General features: G+C 36.5%; 1 protein-coding gene across 2 annotated transcripts in view; it reads right to left on the bottom strand.

Annotated features, from left to right (window-relative positions):
* aqr (aquarius intron-binding spliceosomal factor) overlaps positions 1-17,547 on the bottom strand; it is a 146,066-nt gene that overhangs the window by 13,112 nt on the left and 115,407 nt on the right. For both annotated transcript variants that reach the window (XM_030127148.1, XM_030127149.1), the window contains exon 33: positions 2,475-2,560. In XM_030127148.1, the coding sequence (XP_029983008.1) occupies positions 2,475-2,560 (86 nt within the window). The remainder of the gene's footprint in view (positions 1-2,474; positions 2,561-17,547) is intronic.

Genomic DNA, 17,547 nt, shown 5'->3' with positions numbered 1-17,547 from the left:
GCTCATCAGAATCTCATGGCAGCTGAGGAGTGAAAGGCCATTTCACCACACATCAATTCATTGAAATGAGGAAGGAGGCGTAGGAGAAGGAGATAGATAAGGAGGCAGAGAAAGAAACAGGGGAGGACCAATGAGTGTGGAGCACTGGGACATAAAAACCCACCACTGCAGTTTGACTCTTAAAAGACTGTTATGTGGTGTGTCTTTGATCAGGACGGAGCTCTTTGTTTGATATTCTCACCCCAATCATCAGCGCACAATGGCTTCTCTTATCCCACACAATTAAGTACAGTCAGCTCATCAGAAACACTCGTGTCCTGAGGCGCACTTTATTCTTCCTACCTGAAATTAGCTCATGCAAACTTCCCAGTGATGGTGCCTGTATTCTTTAAGCAAAAGTCACAGTCACAGCAGCTCTTATGATGTAGAACAGCTAAAATTTACTTAGGGGGTCAAATGAGGGGCCATTTTTGTCAAAAAAAATAAAAAATAAAAAGGTTGTAAGAAATGCATAGAACTGTGTTGAAATAATGCTAATACATTTGTGCACAGACTACTGATATTATTTGACAGTGGAAGCTCTATTTTCAGAAATATTGGATTTTGAATAGCATGTGTATGTGAAAACTTTTGCTGGTGGACGGACGTGACATTACCCATGATGCTCTGGTCAGTACCAGTACTTTATTAGGAATAAACTTATATACTTACTATTGCTAATTCTCCTCTTATTCATAAATGTTAGTATTGTGGATCTAAAACAATAACAGCTGACATAAAAACACAAAATGTGGCAGTGGACGGATGTGACATGGTTGTTACGGATCCCATCATACTGATGCTCGGCAGCCATGTCATCGTTTCCACAAATGATCCCTGTGCAAAAACTAGGATCAGAATTATTTATTGTATAGTTTATCATCATACTGAAGAGGAAATAACAATATAGAATTATTTCTTTATAAAAATGCTTATTAGAAAACTGTTGATTTAAAAAGTGACATGTGACATTCTTAATGTATGTATTGATAGAGGTGGAGGTCCAGTCCGCTTTGGCGTGTCCCTGGACCCCTCCCTCAGTAATCAGATACATCATCCACCTGCTGCGGCTCCTGTTCCATCAGTAGACCCTGTATTTAAGGGTCTGGTCTGTGCAGCGCTGGGTCATTGTCTTCACTTTACCTCATTGCCCAGGCGATGGGCGTGTGCACCGTGAACTGCGAATTTTCTGTGGACATTTGAAGTTTCATAGTCCGTACATTTATCATCCTACATAATCCTACACTGTGTGACACCAAGTACATGTACCTGTATGAGTCCCACGGTCATAACAGCTGAGCTTTGTGCAGACCTGTCTGTGAGTCCAGTACAGCTGACTTCCGGACTTTTATCTCCATCCTTCATTCATCGGTCTCCTGTTTGTTCCTGAGTTGTTGTTTCTGTTCATAAATCCGTTTTTTTCCTTCCACATGTGCATTTGAGTTCTATCCAAACACATCCTTAGACAGTACAGGGTGGGGAAGCAAAATTTACAATGAACATTTAGTTGTTTTTTCTCAGCAGGCACTACGTCAATTGTTTTGAAACCAAACATATATTGATGTCATAATCATACCTAACACTATTATCCATACCTTTTCAGAAACTTTTGCCCATATGAGTAATCAGGAAAGCAAACGTCAAAGAGTGTGTGATTTGCTGAATGCACTCGTCACACCAAAGGAGATTTCAAAAATAGTTGGAGTGTCCATAAAGACTGTTTATAATGGAAAGAAGAGAATGACTATGAGCAAAACTATTACGAGAAAGTCTGGAAGATACTATTAAAGAAGAATGGGAGAAGTTGTCACCCGAATATTTGAGGAACACTTGCGCAAGTTTCAGGAAGCGTGTGAAGGCAGTTATTGAGAAAGAAGGAGGACACATAGAACAAAAACATTTTCTGTTATGTCAATTTTCTTGTGGCAAATAAATTCTCATGACTTTCAATAAACTAATTGGTCATACACTGTCTTTCAATCCCTGCCTCAAAATATTGTAAATTTTCTTCCCCACCCTGTAGACTGTGGTTAGTGACAGGAGAAGCAGCACGAGTGAAGCATCAGATTCAGATGTACCCATGGATGCGGAGACGGTGATAATGGATTGGATGCTGAACGGCCGTAATGGATGATTGACAGGAGGCTCAGTCAGGTTCGGCCAATTATTTCATTCGGACCGAATAAAATGATTGGTCAGACTTTTATCAGAAATATATGAGAATTAAACATTTTTGAGTTTCAAAATCTGGTGGATTTCTTTTACATTTTAGTTTGACACACGCTTATTAGGAGCATTTAAAGATGACAAAAGGAAAGTGTAAAAATGCCACATCATACGGTAAAGCTTTAAAGCACCAAGTATACACACTATTGTAGTAGACTATCAAGTGCAAGGAAGTAGCATTTTTACCCAAAATGAATTCAAGTCATTACCTTAGGTGTCCCACGGCTTTGGTGCGCACCAATGACAGGATGATGTAGTCGTTCTGCTGACCCTGGAACCTGTCCACTGTGGTCACCTACACACACACAGATGGACCATTATTAAACACAAAATCATATGAATATACTAATAAATGAAGATACGCTGACTAAGCTAAGCTGATGTAAAGTAAATGTGTGTGTGTGCATTTAGGTAGGTGGAGGTTTTAGCAGAAACACATCTGTTCGTCTTCAATTCTTTCATTTTTCTATGTATGTCTGAGAGGAAAAGATGCGCGGCGCTGCTTGTGTTTCTTGTTATTGCCGTTATCGCTGCGGGCCATGCGGGCAGCCAGCATGGCTAATACGGCTTAGAGGGCATTTGCTGCCACTAGCCTCTTACCTGGGCCACGGAGATTCAGGGCCAAGGTACTGAGGACCAACTAGACTGGTGCACAGATTATTTCTGAGAGACACAGAATGAAAGGGAAAGTGTCTCCTCTGTGGGATTTTTATCAAAGTAAAAAGGAAACTTGTGTCAGCCAATTTGCTTTCATACTGTGGTAATCCCGTCTTGCTGGGATGCATACTGTTGTTGACCAAGAACAAAGCTGTGTTTTCAGTGACATAGCGCTGTTTCACCTCATGTAACAAAGACAACATACTGCACTTAACAGAAACCTGGACAGAAGGGTCGAACCAAACCTGCAAAAAGATGAAGCAATTATACATACAATACAAGTTTCCACTGTGCTGTTCCAAGGCCATCCCATCACAACATTTATCAACAGATCACAGAAGTGTCAAACATCACAAAGGGGAATTTCTCCTACTGTCAAAACATCATTTTTCCACTAAAAATGTTATTCTTCCTTGTCTTTGTACCATTTTTCATGGTCATTGAAATCACTGATTGATGTATTTATTTTGAATTTTGAATCCCCCTTGCTTATTATTAGAAAACTGTTGATTTAAAAAGTGACGTGTGACATTCTTAATGTATGTATTGGCGTAACATAAGCAGGATGGATCAGCACCATACTCCATATTGTAACCTGTAAAAATAAAACGTGATACGTAGTATATAATCTTGTAAGAAAAATTGGGGAATCTAAAAGAATAGAATATTTGTTTTCAGGTACATTCAGTTCAAATATAACTTGGCCATTTGTGACATGAAAATATAGCATTAATTGTGATGAAATTGGACATTTTTGACCTGAAAACATAGTTCATATGACCATCAACATGTTGCAACAGAACTGAAATCCTGTAAATTTGCATAACTTGCATTTACCAACACAAAGTTCCTTTGGGGATTCACTTATATTGATTTCTTATGCACAAAGACAGAAATAAGACCTCTAAGCACATTTTAGCCGATATACAGGGTGGGGAAGCAAAATTTACAATGAACATTTAGTTGTTTTTTCTCAGCAGGCACTACGTCAGTTGTTTTGAAACCAAACATATATTGATGTCATAATCATACCTAACACTATTATCCATACCTTTTCAGAAACTTTTGCCCATATGAGTAATCAGGAAAGCAAACGTCAAAGAGTGTGTGATTTGCTGAATGCACTCGTCACACCAAAGGAGATTTCAAAAATAGTTGGAGTGTCCATAAAGACTGTTTATAATGGAAAGAAGAGAATGACTATGAGCAAAACTATTACGAGAAAGTCTGGAAGATACTATTAAAGAAGAATGGGAGAAGTTGTCACCCGAATATTTGAGGAACACTTGCGCAAGTTTCAGGGAGCGTGTGAAGGCAGTTATTGAGAAAGAAGGAGGACACACAGAATAAAAACATTTTCTATTATGTCAATTTTCTTGTGGCAAATAAATTCTCTTGAATTTCAATAAACTAATTGGTCATACACTGTCTTTCAATCCCTGCCTCAAAATATTGTAAATTTTGTTTCCCCACCCTGTACATAAACACACACCACATACTTGTACATCTTTATAACACCCAGTGATACCCAACACCTCCCTCATCCCTGTACCTCTTTAAAATTGTGTCTTTGTACCTCCTTTTAAACTGTTTCATTGCTTTAACTCTATGTTGAATCTGTTCCACAGTCTCACCCCGCTGACTGAAACACAAAAGCCCTTCCTGGTCATACATATTAAGTGAATTTTAAAGTTAATTTATAACTTCCCTCACGAATACTGAATAATTTCTGTACATTTGTTGGTAATAGGTTATTTTTAACTTCGTACATTATTTGAACTGTTTGATAGTCCACAATGTCTGTAAATTTGAGTAATTTTGACTGTAAGAACAATGAGTTTGTGTGTTCCTGGTAGCCAATGTTGTGAATGATCCGTATTGCTCTGTTTTTGAGTGATGGGTAGTGTTTTCATCATGTGTGGAATATTATGATAGCCTTTTAAAAACTACTTAATTATAGTAGGACTGTGAACCAACAGAAGTTGCATTAACAGTCATTTCATTTGGAATCGTCCTCCCCTTCTGCTACCTGCATGTTGACTTTGACTCAGATGATTTTGATAATGGAATTAGGAAGGCCAGATTGGCTCCTGGTAATTCCTTTTGACAGGATTTGGACATTACAATCCCCACACATGCAACTGTTCCATTAAAATCAAGTTCCACATGACACCCAGACCATTTCCCCTTTTGTTTCAGAATGTTGTGTTCACACCAGAAATTGTACATAAACATGGACATCATGGTGTGACTCCAGGCCAGTTTGTAAAAGTGAAGCTAAAATCCCGTGGTCACAGGAGTTGCCATGTTATGTCCGTGATGCAATTTGGAGGCAGGGTCTGCGCAGTAGAGAACCAGTGGGGTGACGTCTCCCTTCCAGTCAGAAAGGTTACAATAGTTTGGGATTTTTCATTATAGTTTAGTTTTATTTAGTTTTCACTTTTTTTTTTCTCTAATTCAGTTAGTTTTAATTAGATTCTAGAGCAGGTTTGCTAGTTTTTATTAGTTTTCATTTTTTTCTAAATGCTTAGTTTTAGTTTAGTTTTAGTATTAATTTTAGTTTTTTCATATCTTTTATCTTCCTCGCTGTCGTATTCCCATAAATCCCAGACAGGACTCTGCTGCTCTCTCCCAACTTTCGTCTCCATGTTTCCAGGTAAGGTGGGGACCAGAAGACGACTGGAAACCACAAGTGATGAGAAGTGACGGACCGTGAAGTGTCATATGGTGCCGCTAGCTAAAATTGCTCGAGTGAAATAAATTGATTTCATATCAATCTGACATTGACAAAGACGAAAACTAAGGGAATTTTATCCATAATTTTTATATGTTTTAGTTAGTTTTATAGGCACTCAATACAGTTTCAGTTAGTTATCGTTTTTTTCTTTTAATCATAGTTTTTAGTTATTTCAGTTAGCGAAAATGTTTTTACAATTCTAGTTTTCGTCATTTCTTTAGTTTTCGTTAACGATAATAACCTTGCCAGTCGGCTGTCTGATAATGACTTGAACACATATCTGATTAAATTTCATCTAAAAGACAGCAACTACCGCTCAGATAAACTGGACATGGACAGGAATTCATTTTGTAGTTTGGTCCATGTCCCTTTCACTAGCATGGACAAACATATACTGCCGTCAACCACTATGAGAGGAGGGGGAGATCCACTAGGGGTGTGTATTGGCAAGAATCTGCTGATACGATACAAATCGCAATACTAGGATCACGATGCGATTTATCACAATATATTGTGATACTGTTAAAAAGGCGATTTTTTGGTTTGTTTCTTTTTTTAAATGATTATTTCCTAGAAGAATTGAATTACACCAGAAATATGCACAAATACTAAACACATTTTTATTTGATCAGAACAGGATCTAACGCTATACCACAAACTTTTCTTCTGATAAAACTTAAATTATGCTTTACAGGCATTAAAGTTTAAGATCCTGCTCAAATGTTCATATTCAACATCATACCAATATTTTTGTGCAATCCTGACAAAAGAACTAACATCTGCCTCTCAGACAGTAAAAAGTGCTTTTAGGATGCTTCAAACAACCATTATTTAATAAAATAGTGTTAAACAATAATAGATAAAATATGAACAAAAAACAAAAATGAACCTCCACAATATCTGCATTTGAATAAATACCTAAAAATATCAATACAGTACTTTTTAATATCGATACAGTATCATGAAATGAAACAACACGATATATTGCAGCACCGATATTTTCTTGTACCCCTAAGATCCAGATGTTTTGGCTTCACTTCTGGTAACTGCCCCTGAATCCACTTCTACATTTAGTCTACGATTCTGACAGTTTTCTCCAATATTGCTACAATGACAGTAAAATTACTTTGGGAAACATCTAAATAAAATTTTGTGGAATTAATGTGGGGTGAATCCAAATGATCTAATAATTGTACTTGGATAAGTTTGGTTTTAAAGCTTTTTGGATGTTTACCATCTCAGCTTAGCTTTGTTGAATTCATGTTCACATATGGTAATGCAGGGTTTCTGCACGTATCAGCAAATCTAATTTAATGCTTTTTAATGCCCTTTTTAAAGCCACTTTAAACAAGTTTAATGCCCATGTTGCAGATACAGTTTTATATATAGTTTTCTGAGTTTACCGTCAACAGGCTTTAACCAGGTTCTGAATAGTTCCTCCTCCAATCACTTCTGCTGAAACTTGCATTTTCCCATTTTTCCGACATTTGCTAATATTCCCTCCGTTCTTTCACCATGGCATGAGCACGCTCACAGCATGTTGCATTCCAAGCATCGGGTGTTGTGACTTCGTGTATCGGCCATAAACAATAGCCAATTAAAGGGTTCGCCCTGTCAATCATCGAACTATACTTCTGATCAAAATTCTTAAATGTTTATATAATCAAAATAAATCGTGAATAACAATGCTTTTTCCATCAAGTGTATTTAATTTTTTAATGCCTCTGGACATTCGATTTAATTATTTTTTAATTCCATTTCAGGCCTTGATTTTCACAAAATCTATTTAATGACTTTTAATGCTTTTTAATGATCTACATAAACCCTGTAATAATAATGGCCCAACATGATGTGGAAATGACCTATTTTTCTTGAAAAATTAAAAATGTCCCAGCAGGGGGACACTGAAAGTCCTCTTGTGTGTTCCCAAGCCCACTGTAAACCTACAAAAACCCTTAACTGCCATTTCATTCAGAAGCCACATAGGAACAGGACTACGACAATGAACCAGCAATAGGAAACAAATCTCTCTGTGAGTATGTTACCTCCCATTGACTAACTGCCTACTGCCAACTGTTGGTGATCATGGAACTCCCTTTTCCAAGAACCCTTCTTTTTGGATAATGCACAGGTAGTGTGGTGAGGGTGTGTGTGTGAATGTGTCGGAGAGACAGATGGGGCTGATGAAGTAGTACACCAACATTTATTTATGTCTCCTTGTTGCTATGTAGAACAGGTGCAGCACCAGAGGCAACAATATGTCTGTTTTACAATAGCATGAGGCGTTTAAGGGCTGTACGTACAAGTCAAATGTTTAATGTTAATGCCAAATGGTTGCAGAATGCATGCATGCACATGTCTTAACACATGTTGCAGAAACAGACTCTATAACGCAACTTTAACTGGACGTACAGACTGAAAGGCAAAACAGTGCAACTTGACTGCAGAAATAAAGAACTAAAACCTAAGTTTTAAGATCCTCTCCAACCTAATTTTTTATTACTTGCAAATGAGACCTTTTTAATTAGTATTCTGTGGCAACTGGCACAATTGTCGAGGTCATATACGATGTTGATCCTGCATGCATCTGCCAAGTCCATAATTCCACAGCAGCCTACTAACCCCATTATTACAATCACATGTAAACCTGAGAGTCAGCATCTCTGAATAATCTGACATGATTTCTGTCATTTATTCAGGATTTCAGGTGAAAATTCAAACGGCTCTTGTCGCAAAATCATGATCAAGATGATCAAAATGATGATCAAGATGATAAGATGGATGACATGTCATGAAGTACTGATTATTTTTATATTTTCCAAAAGGCTTCAAAGTCATCATGATGTATTTTACTCATAGTGAGAACAGACATCATATCCAGGATGGAATATCGGTAAATGAATGAAATATAGATTTAAACCTATGGAAATGTGCTAGACTGATTTCTAAATCACATGAGGTGTCCAAATAATGCTAGTACCAGACAGAAAGGGCTAAAGCCTATAAAAACGCAATCAGTTTCAATGAGGATCTGAACAATAATCGATCAGTTGTAACAGGATATTTAATTCTAATCTAAGGAAAAGCGGAAACAATCTGTTCTTAAGATATAAAACTTAAACTGGTACCAAGTGGTGGCTTTTAAACTGTTCCCACTCAATACTGACAGACAAATGTCAGAAGAACTTTTTAAACATTTGAGTTGTAAAGTATGAAGCCCATACTACTTTTGACAGTAAAAGCAGAAGCGTCTTAACTGAAGAAAGCGCTTTATAAAATAATATATTTAATAATTAACACTTCAGATATCCTGAAGTTTGAAGACATAATTTCCTGAATTAACTGAAGTGGCAGTAAACCTAACACAGTCACCACATTTAAAAGGATGTTTAAAACTAAGGTATTGAATAAATATAAACTATGTGGATAGACTAAGCCAATTATCAGTATGAATCTAAGATTTTGTTTAGATTATATTATTTGTTTAAAACTGCACCATCTTGTTATCTTGTTTTGTTTCTGCAACTTTCCTTTTTGTAAATAGGATAGGCATAAATAAACTGTTGCTTCTGCCTACACCTTTTCGCCCATGTTCAATATAGAAATCCAAACTGTATGTATGTATATATCATGTTCTGTTAAATGGATGAATAAATTACTTACTTACTAGTAATGTACAGTAAGTATAGGGAAAGCATACATAACACAATCATTGAGTATTCATGAAAGGATAATCAACTTACTGTAAGTCAGTTTTCATCAGTGATGACTTTGATAACTCATTCATTAATTAACTAAATGGTAAGTGGTGCTGAGTTTCATTTCCTCGACATGACGGTGATCACAGCGTGGTTTACAGCAGTAAACAAGAGACAGGATAGAAAAGCAGCACTACATGATGCTCTGTGTATTCACATGCTACATTGAACAGGGCTGTGCAAATATGACAAAAAAAAAAAAAAAAAAAAACAGATGGAAGAAAGGATGTCCTTCATGGTGGAATTGTCCAATATTTGAAGAAAACACCAATTTCAGAAATTTCAGATACTCCCACGGATACAATGTGAAAAATCTGTAGAGGAAACATGCACCTGTATGTCAGCAGCTTCTAATCCTTTCACACTGACAGAATTTTGATGATACTGAGTTTGACATTGATGGCCATGAGTGGAATTATCACTTAACAAGTTGTTTTGTGGCAAAAATTGATCAAAATGTAAAATATAACTGACATTTTTAACATGTGAGGTGGATAAAGGTGTAAAATGTTAAATAAATAATTGATCTGAGGGTCCCCCATGAATAATAAAAAAAAATATATCACAAAATCTTTGAAGCAAAACATAAACATGTGTGCAGCAGAGGGCTATTTTTAGTCTTTAGACAGTCACAGTGAAGCCCAAATAGATAATCTCCCCCTGGCATAGGATTCAGTCTGTGTTTACATATTTATGCGATATCTTCCAGGGAGTAAATTACAGAGGTCATGTTATTGTGCCACATGCATGACTGCTGATACAAGGAAATACACACACACACACACACACACACACACATATATATATATAAATGCGTGCCACATTTGTGCGCACACAGGTGAAACACAGCACTGATATATCGGCTCCTACTGGTTGTTGCTAATAGAAGCTATCTGACTGCATGTCTTCTCTCCATCTGGCCATCCGTCTCCTCATTATCAGGAAGACAACGTCACATTGTCTCTGAGCTGATGGTCTTACAGCTGAAAAACGCAACTGAGGAATTCTACACTCTTTCTTTCCTTGTTACTCACTCTATCCATTCTGCTTATGTCTTATTCATGACAATTATGTTGTGGAATGAGCAGGAGTCAGACTGCCAGATCAGCCCAGTTTTCATGAGACTCTGGGCTGAAGAGTTCATTTTGGAACATCTCCACTTTATGTCTCAGGACGCAAAAATCCGTGCATAACACAGCGATGCAGCAACATAATAGGACATAATAACAAGAACATGGTGCGTAGTTATTTTTCTATGCACACATGCAGTTGCAGAAAAAAATTATTAGGCCATCAAAAGTCATCAAAAACAATGGTTATGCAATCAAGTACTAACTCCTGTGTGTATCATGTGACTAAAACAGACAGAAAAGAAAACATGGAATGCCTAAAAGCACTGTTTTTGTCAGTACAATGTCATAGATATTGATGTAAGAACTGAAGTGATTTTGGTTATTATCAAGAAAACATGGAAAATGTCCAGATATCAGCTCTGAAATTAAACTCTTATGAGCTATTTTTGTTGTTATCATTATATTTGTCCAAACAAATGTACCTTTACTTGTACCAGGCATTAAAATACACAAGAAATTGAAGAAAACAAAAGTGGTCGAATATTTTTTTCCGCGACTGTATCTCGTAATATGATTTCCTGGTTGAGGGTACAGTGTTAAACTCTTCTGTCGTTGCATATAAACTGTAAATGATTTTTACCATCGGCTGCAGGAGTATTGTCATGCCCTGTCTGTCCATCAGTGTCAACGCCATCACTCTTCAAATCAAATTTGGCCTTCAGCAGTGGGGTTAACATGATTACTCCTCACCAAATCATCCAATGCACTTCATGTTTGGTATTTAGGTGCAACTTGGGAAGCTCTTGGATGAGTTCTTTAGATGTTAGACCTTCATTTTCAAGGTCAAATCAGGGTTGATGTATCAAATTTAACAAATCACTACCAAATAACATACAAAGGTTTTTTATACTTCGAGAGAGTACTTATGGCACGTTGGAAACTTTATACTTCCTAAAGTTAGAACTACCAGGAAGAGCTTTTGTCTGTCTGTATGTGGGATGAAACTGTGGAACAGTCTAGATCACAGGTGTCAAACATGCGGCCCGGGGGCCAAATGCGGCCCGCCAAAGGGTCCAGTTCGGCCCCTGGGATGTTTTTGCCAAGTGCAAAAATTCAACAGTCTTGAATTGAATTAAGCAAAAAAAAACTTAGCTTGAATTAAGGAAAAAAATCTTGAATTAAGCCAAAAAAAAATCTTCAATTAAGTAACAAAAAATCTTCAATTAAGCAAAAAAAAAAAAAAAAAAAAAAAAAAATCTTGAATTAAGTAAAAAAAAAAAGCCATCTTCAATTAAGCAAAAAAAAAAAATCTTCAGTTAAGTAAAAAAAATCTTGAATTAAGCCTAAAAAATCTTCAGTTAAGTAAAAAAAATCTTGAACTAAGCCAAAAGATAAAAAATCTTGAATTAAGTAAAAAAAAATCTTGAATTAAGCCAAAAAATCTAGAATTAACAACTTATTTTTTTTTCTTTGTTTCAGTGCAAAAAATAACATTAAATCATGAAAATATTTACATTTACAAACTATCCTGTAACAATAAAATAAATGTGAATAACTTGAACAAATATGAACAACCTGAAATGTCTAAAGAAAATTAAGCACAATTTGAACAATTTTTCTGCCTGTTCCTCAGTGTTTAGTGTCTTTGTAGATCTGATCCATAATGCACATGGACAAATGATAAGCTGAGGAATAACATTGTTAAAATTGCACTAAATTTTCTTACGTTTTTTAATTTAAATTTCATTTTTTTCAGGGTTTTCTTTTGGATAGTTTATAAAAGTAAGTATTTTCATAATTTAATGGGTTTTTTTTGTTACACTAAAACAAAGACAACTAGAAGCACTCGGAGAGCGCAGACCTCCGCCAAGGCTGATCAGTGGCCCCCCCCGTGGGCCCACCCACCCCCGATCACCACCAAAATGTAATCATTTCTTCCTTATCCCATTTCCAACAAACCCTGAAAATTTCATCCAAATCTGTCCGTAACTTTGAGTTATGTTGCACACTAACGGACAGACAAACAAACAGACAGACAAACAAACAAACAAACCCTGGCAAAAACATAACCTCCTTGGCGGAGGTAAAAATTTGGACTTGTCATTATTTATAGGTTATTATGTTATTATTTTTCTGGTCCGGCCCACTTCAGATCAAATTTAGCTGAATGTGGCCCCTGAACTAAAATGACTTGGACACCCCTGGTCTAGATCTTCAGCACAAGCTATGCCAAAATATCCACAGTTTTAAATCTCTTTACAAATGTATGGTCTGGTCACAGTACAGGGAGGGGGCGGGGCTTATTATTAATTGCTGGGCCATTCCATCCATGGCTCTTTCTTACCTTTGTTAGTATGTGCTTGTTGTTGTATGTATGCAGATATGTAATTATTGTTGAAATATATTGTAAATTATGCAGACTATCATTTAGATAGTTACTATGTGTAATATACATCAGTTTTCCTGCTCTGTTTACTATCTGTTATTTACATTATTAGGACTCTAAACAGACGTAACTTTATCATTAAGGAAGCAAAAGTAATGTGTTATGTTGTATAAATGTGAAGTGGGGGGTAGGATTTAATAAGTTTTCTTCTTCCCACTCCTTTTCCAACAGTACATATTGAATTTATTTTGTTATTACTAGTGTACATGGCAATTACTATATTGTCTTGATCACCTCTGTTTATTAATATATTTGCTCTGCTATTCCTTGTACACATAAAAAGTTTAGTTTTTTCTTCTGCTCAAAACAAATAAAGGAATGAATGAAATTTGGATGGCGATGCTGACCTATATTTTTGAGGTTTTTCAGGGTCAGCGCATGGCCATGGGGGTGAGGGGATGAGTGATACTAATAGGAGAGCAGAGCGCAACAGCGGTATAGATGTGGGGAAATCCATATTGTCAAAAGGGGTGGAAGAGGGCAATTTATTTATTTATTTTTAAATATACCAATTCATTACACTATTATCCTCTGCAGTTTACATTTTAGTGAAAAGCAGAGGTTTTATTTACTATATTTAATTTACGGACCATGTAGATGTTCATGAAAGCTCAGAGTAAATATAAAAGGTAGTGTATCAGAACAGAAAAATCTGAAGGAAAGTGACTTTTTCAAAATAATCTATCATTAACTGAACATAAAAACAAGTGTCTACCACCACACTGATTTGCCAAGCTACTATTGAATCAGTGGTACAGAAAGTAGTTGTGTTTTCACATTTACTACTGAGCCCCAGAACCCCAAAAAAGACACATGTAATGCTACTGAAAAGACGAAAACCTGCATTTGACCTTAATTATTGAGAAGTATTGATAGAATGAGTGGTTCAAAAGTTATTAAATGATTTAGATCGGTAGATGCTTCTGGTCACTCTCATTAAGAGTTTATGTTTTTGGAAAACTTACTAAAAAATGAACTCATAACACTTCCTTACATAGAACCTGGTCACAGTTCATAACTCATATCATGAGCCTGCCTTTGGCCTTTGTATTTTTCTTTCTTTCTTGCTCTTTGACTACCATCCTAGTCTTCTCACTGCCCACACTCTGACTGCTGGGACTTTTTTCTAATGCCAGAGGTTCAGAATGTTGGTGGTACGACCAGAATAATCAGCACAGATTGGATTGAGTCTTTTTTTTTTGGTCTGTCTGTTTTTTTGTACTTGTGTATATTTCTTTTCTTCTTTTGGTGTTCTGTTTGCCCATTTGATACATGTGTGTTTATTTGGTTGTATTTGTGGGGATGCCACCTGGATGAGGGGGGGGCAAGTTCACAACTTTTGTAAGAAATGCTTTAATGATGTCAATGTTGTTAATATGGAAAAATGATAAAGAAAGTTGTAAAAAAACAAACAAACAAAAAAAGCTAGAAAAGCACTTGGAGAGCGCAGACTTCCACCAAAGCAGACCCCCCCCACCACCAGCACCAAAATTTAATCATTTCTTCCTTGTGCCAGTATCAACATTTCCTCAAAATAAAATCCTTCCACAATTTTGAGTTATCCTGCAAACAGACAGACAAACAACACCCCCCCCCCCCCCCCCCCATCACCACCAAAATTTAATCATTTGTTCCTTGTGCCAGTGTCAACATTTCCTGAAAATTTCATCAAAATCCATCCATAACTTTTTTGAGTTTTCTTGCTAACAGACAGACAGACAAACAAACCCAGATGAAAACATAACCTCTGCTGTCCTTGGCGGAGGTAACAAACCCTTCTTTACAATTACCAGAGTAAAATTCTGTGCATAATTGGATGCATATGTATGTAAAATGTGCGCAGACTACTGTGCAGTGTTTGAGTGTGGGACTGTGACTGGTGCTAACTGGCCTTCCTCTCCTCTTCTGTCTAATTAAAGTCATAACACTAAAGAGGGTTGGCTGCTGACATTTGCTTGGTTTTAGCAATTGTGACACATTGTCAGACACACAGCGGACCCAGTGTTCAGCGCCTTGACCTTTCAGCTGCTCAGCATTTTCCCACAACAACCCCCGTCCCTCTTTTTCATCTGTCTCCCTCTCTGGCTATCTTTCTTCTCAGCAAATCTAAAAAGCCTGTCACCCCTGTCACTTTATGACTGGGCGTGCATACCGACTAGGACCATCAGCACAAACACTGACGCTTTGTGTCTGGACTCGACAGGACATTCGACACGACCGAGCACATCAAACTTCAGACTTGTTGTCAGAAGACGCATTAACTGGAAGATAAAAAAGGTGGATTTGCACATTATAAACCGCAGACACAACAGCAGCACATGATTAATAGTCCACCTCTGAGACTGGTAGTGCACGGCATAAATTCTGGTTTTAATCTTCTGACACACAGACAGAAGACGAGGCAGAGTCTGTTTTTGAAGAGAAGGGGCTCATGCAAGAACCACACGCGTGTTCTTATATGTTATCTACAACTGATTTAAGACAATGGTACGACTTCTTTCCAACTAAAGTAGAATCACGTCCAAATTGCGACTAGCTTTAGCCATTGATCAGTATGTGCAGCTGTAAATAGAAGAAGAATCTTTATTTCGTCAGTAGGTTCACACACGTTAACATGCACCACACTGAAATTTGTCCTTTGCCTTTAACCTGTCACTAGATCATGCATACATGGAGCAGTGGGCTCACCATATCAGGTGCTTGGGGAGCAAATGGAGGGTTAAGTGCTTTGCTCAAAGACACATCAGCCAACAACTTTCTGCCAGTCCACGGAATTGAACTGGCGACCCATTAGTCACAAGATAACTCTCCAGCCATCTAGGCCACAGCTGCCCCAATCATGCAACATATCCTGTGCTGCTGGGATATATCCATATATGCTGTATGCATTTCTTTAATCTATAGTATATATAGTCTGTAGTTTTTGCATATTGCCAATATTTTTCATTATTTTATGAGATATTTTATACAGTCTTTTGCACTTTAAGTGTTTGCTGTTAAACTGATTTTCATTGTTCTTGTAACAATAGTCGCTTTTCCATTGGACATAAGCGCAAAACTTTACCGATATTTACTAAATGTTGAAAAAACAGAAGTGTGTAATGCCGTTTTTTTCATTAAATCACAAATGCAATGATTTATTTATTTATGACCATGAGATGACACAAGAAGTCATTCCATAAACATGGGCACGAACGTAAATATCATGTTGATTTACAGATACATTCATTATTATTATTATATATTACCCCTCTATCCCGAACTAAATTTAAAAAATTATTCAGTTTCCTGGTGTGTCCACAAATACCGCGCCATGTTTCTTTTAAAACTCCGTTGTAACGTCCGTCAACATCCATTTTTTTAATTCACGAGACTCTAGTTGCAGAAAACGGTCTTTCCATTGCAGTTTTGCACGATATACCAATTGTGCTACACCCGAAAAACCACCTCTTGCCAGTGCAAAAACTTTTAATTGAAAAACAAAAGTTTTGGCGAAATTGTTGTTTCTCCATTAGGTAAATTTTTATGTGCAAGTTATATTGCACAATTCGAGGGTCAATGGAAAAGTGGCTAGTGACAATGAAGATCTATTGTATTGTATTGTATTCTTCTCTACTCAAATATGTTCTATTCTTTTCTATTCAACTTCCCTATCTGTCTGAAAACGTCCGTTATTAACCTTAAATCTGCAGGGTATATTCTCTACAGCCAAAAAACCCAGAGAAGGAATACATGCAGTGTCCTCTCAGGTCACTTGAATTACAATACGCTGAAGGGTAATTATGAAATGTTCCTCTGTGTCGCAAAAAAAACTATCAAGTGCCGCAGCTTTAACATGATACTGCCTGGAATTTAATGAAAGTATTGAAAAAATACATGATTGATTCAGACCGGTTTCATGAGCAATTCACTATCCACCAACTATATGCACGAATAGTGAAAGACTGTAATTTAGAATGGCCTGATATGAATGAATATAGAGTTTAATACAACATGGTAATAATCAAACACATAACACAAACCACATTCATATTCTGTGAACTATATTATTACCATAATGGCTCATAGAGACAGACTGATTAGTATGCGCCAAAGGAACAATTTGCACTACAACAGTATCGGCAGAACTTGCTCCAAAAGATAATATCAGCCTTAATGAACGGAATTGCTGGAAAAAATGAAAATGTACCTATTTATAGATATACTTTTTTTTTTATCTGTTATCCTTTTTTTTTTTTTTTTAAATAAAGCCAAAGATACAGTAGATAATTCAAACTCATTTTAAATCAATGGGAAAAGGACAAATGTGGGTGTAGATGTTTTTCTAATTGATTGAATTGGGTTTGGCTTTGAGATGCTTTTAAGGAACATTGTTACTTTTAGTACCTTTTAAAATAATGGGGAAGTTTTATATGGATGTTCTTATCAGTTTTAGGACTGACTTTCATTGTGTTTATGTATATTAGTGTGGATGAATGGCTGTGATTTCCATTTTGTATAACTTCTGTTGCTGCTGCTGTCTTGGCTAAGGACATTCTTGAAAAACAGATTTTTATACTCAATGATCTTTTTTTTCCCTGGTTAAATAAAAGTTATAATAATAATAATTTC

Source organism: Sphaeramia orbicularis, chromosome 22, assembly GCF_902148855.1.
Source record: "Sphaeramia orbicularis chromosome 22, fSphaOr1.1, whole genome shotgun sequence".
Lineage (NCBI taxonomy): Eukaryota > Metazoa > Chordata > Actinopteri > Kurtiformes > Apogonidae > Sphaeramia > Sphaeramia orbicularis.
Note: the sequence above shows the minus strand (reverse complement) of the source record. Positions and strands in the feature narration are given on the sequence as shown.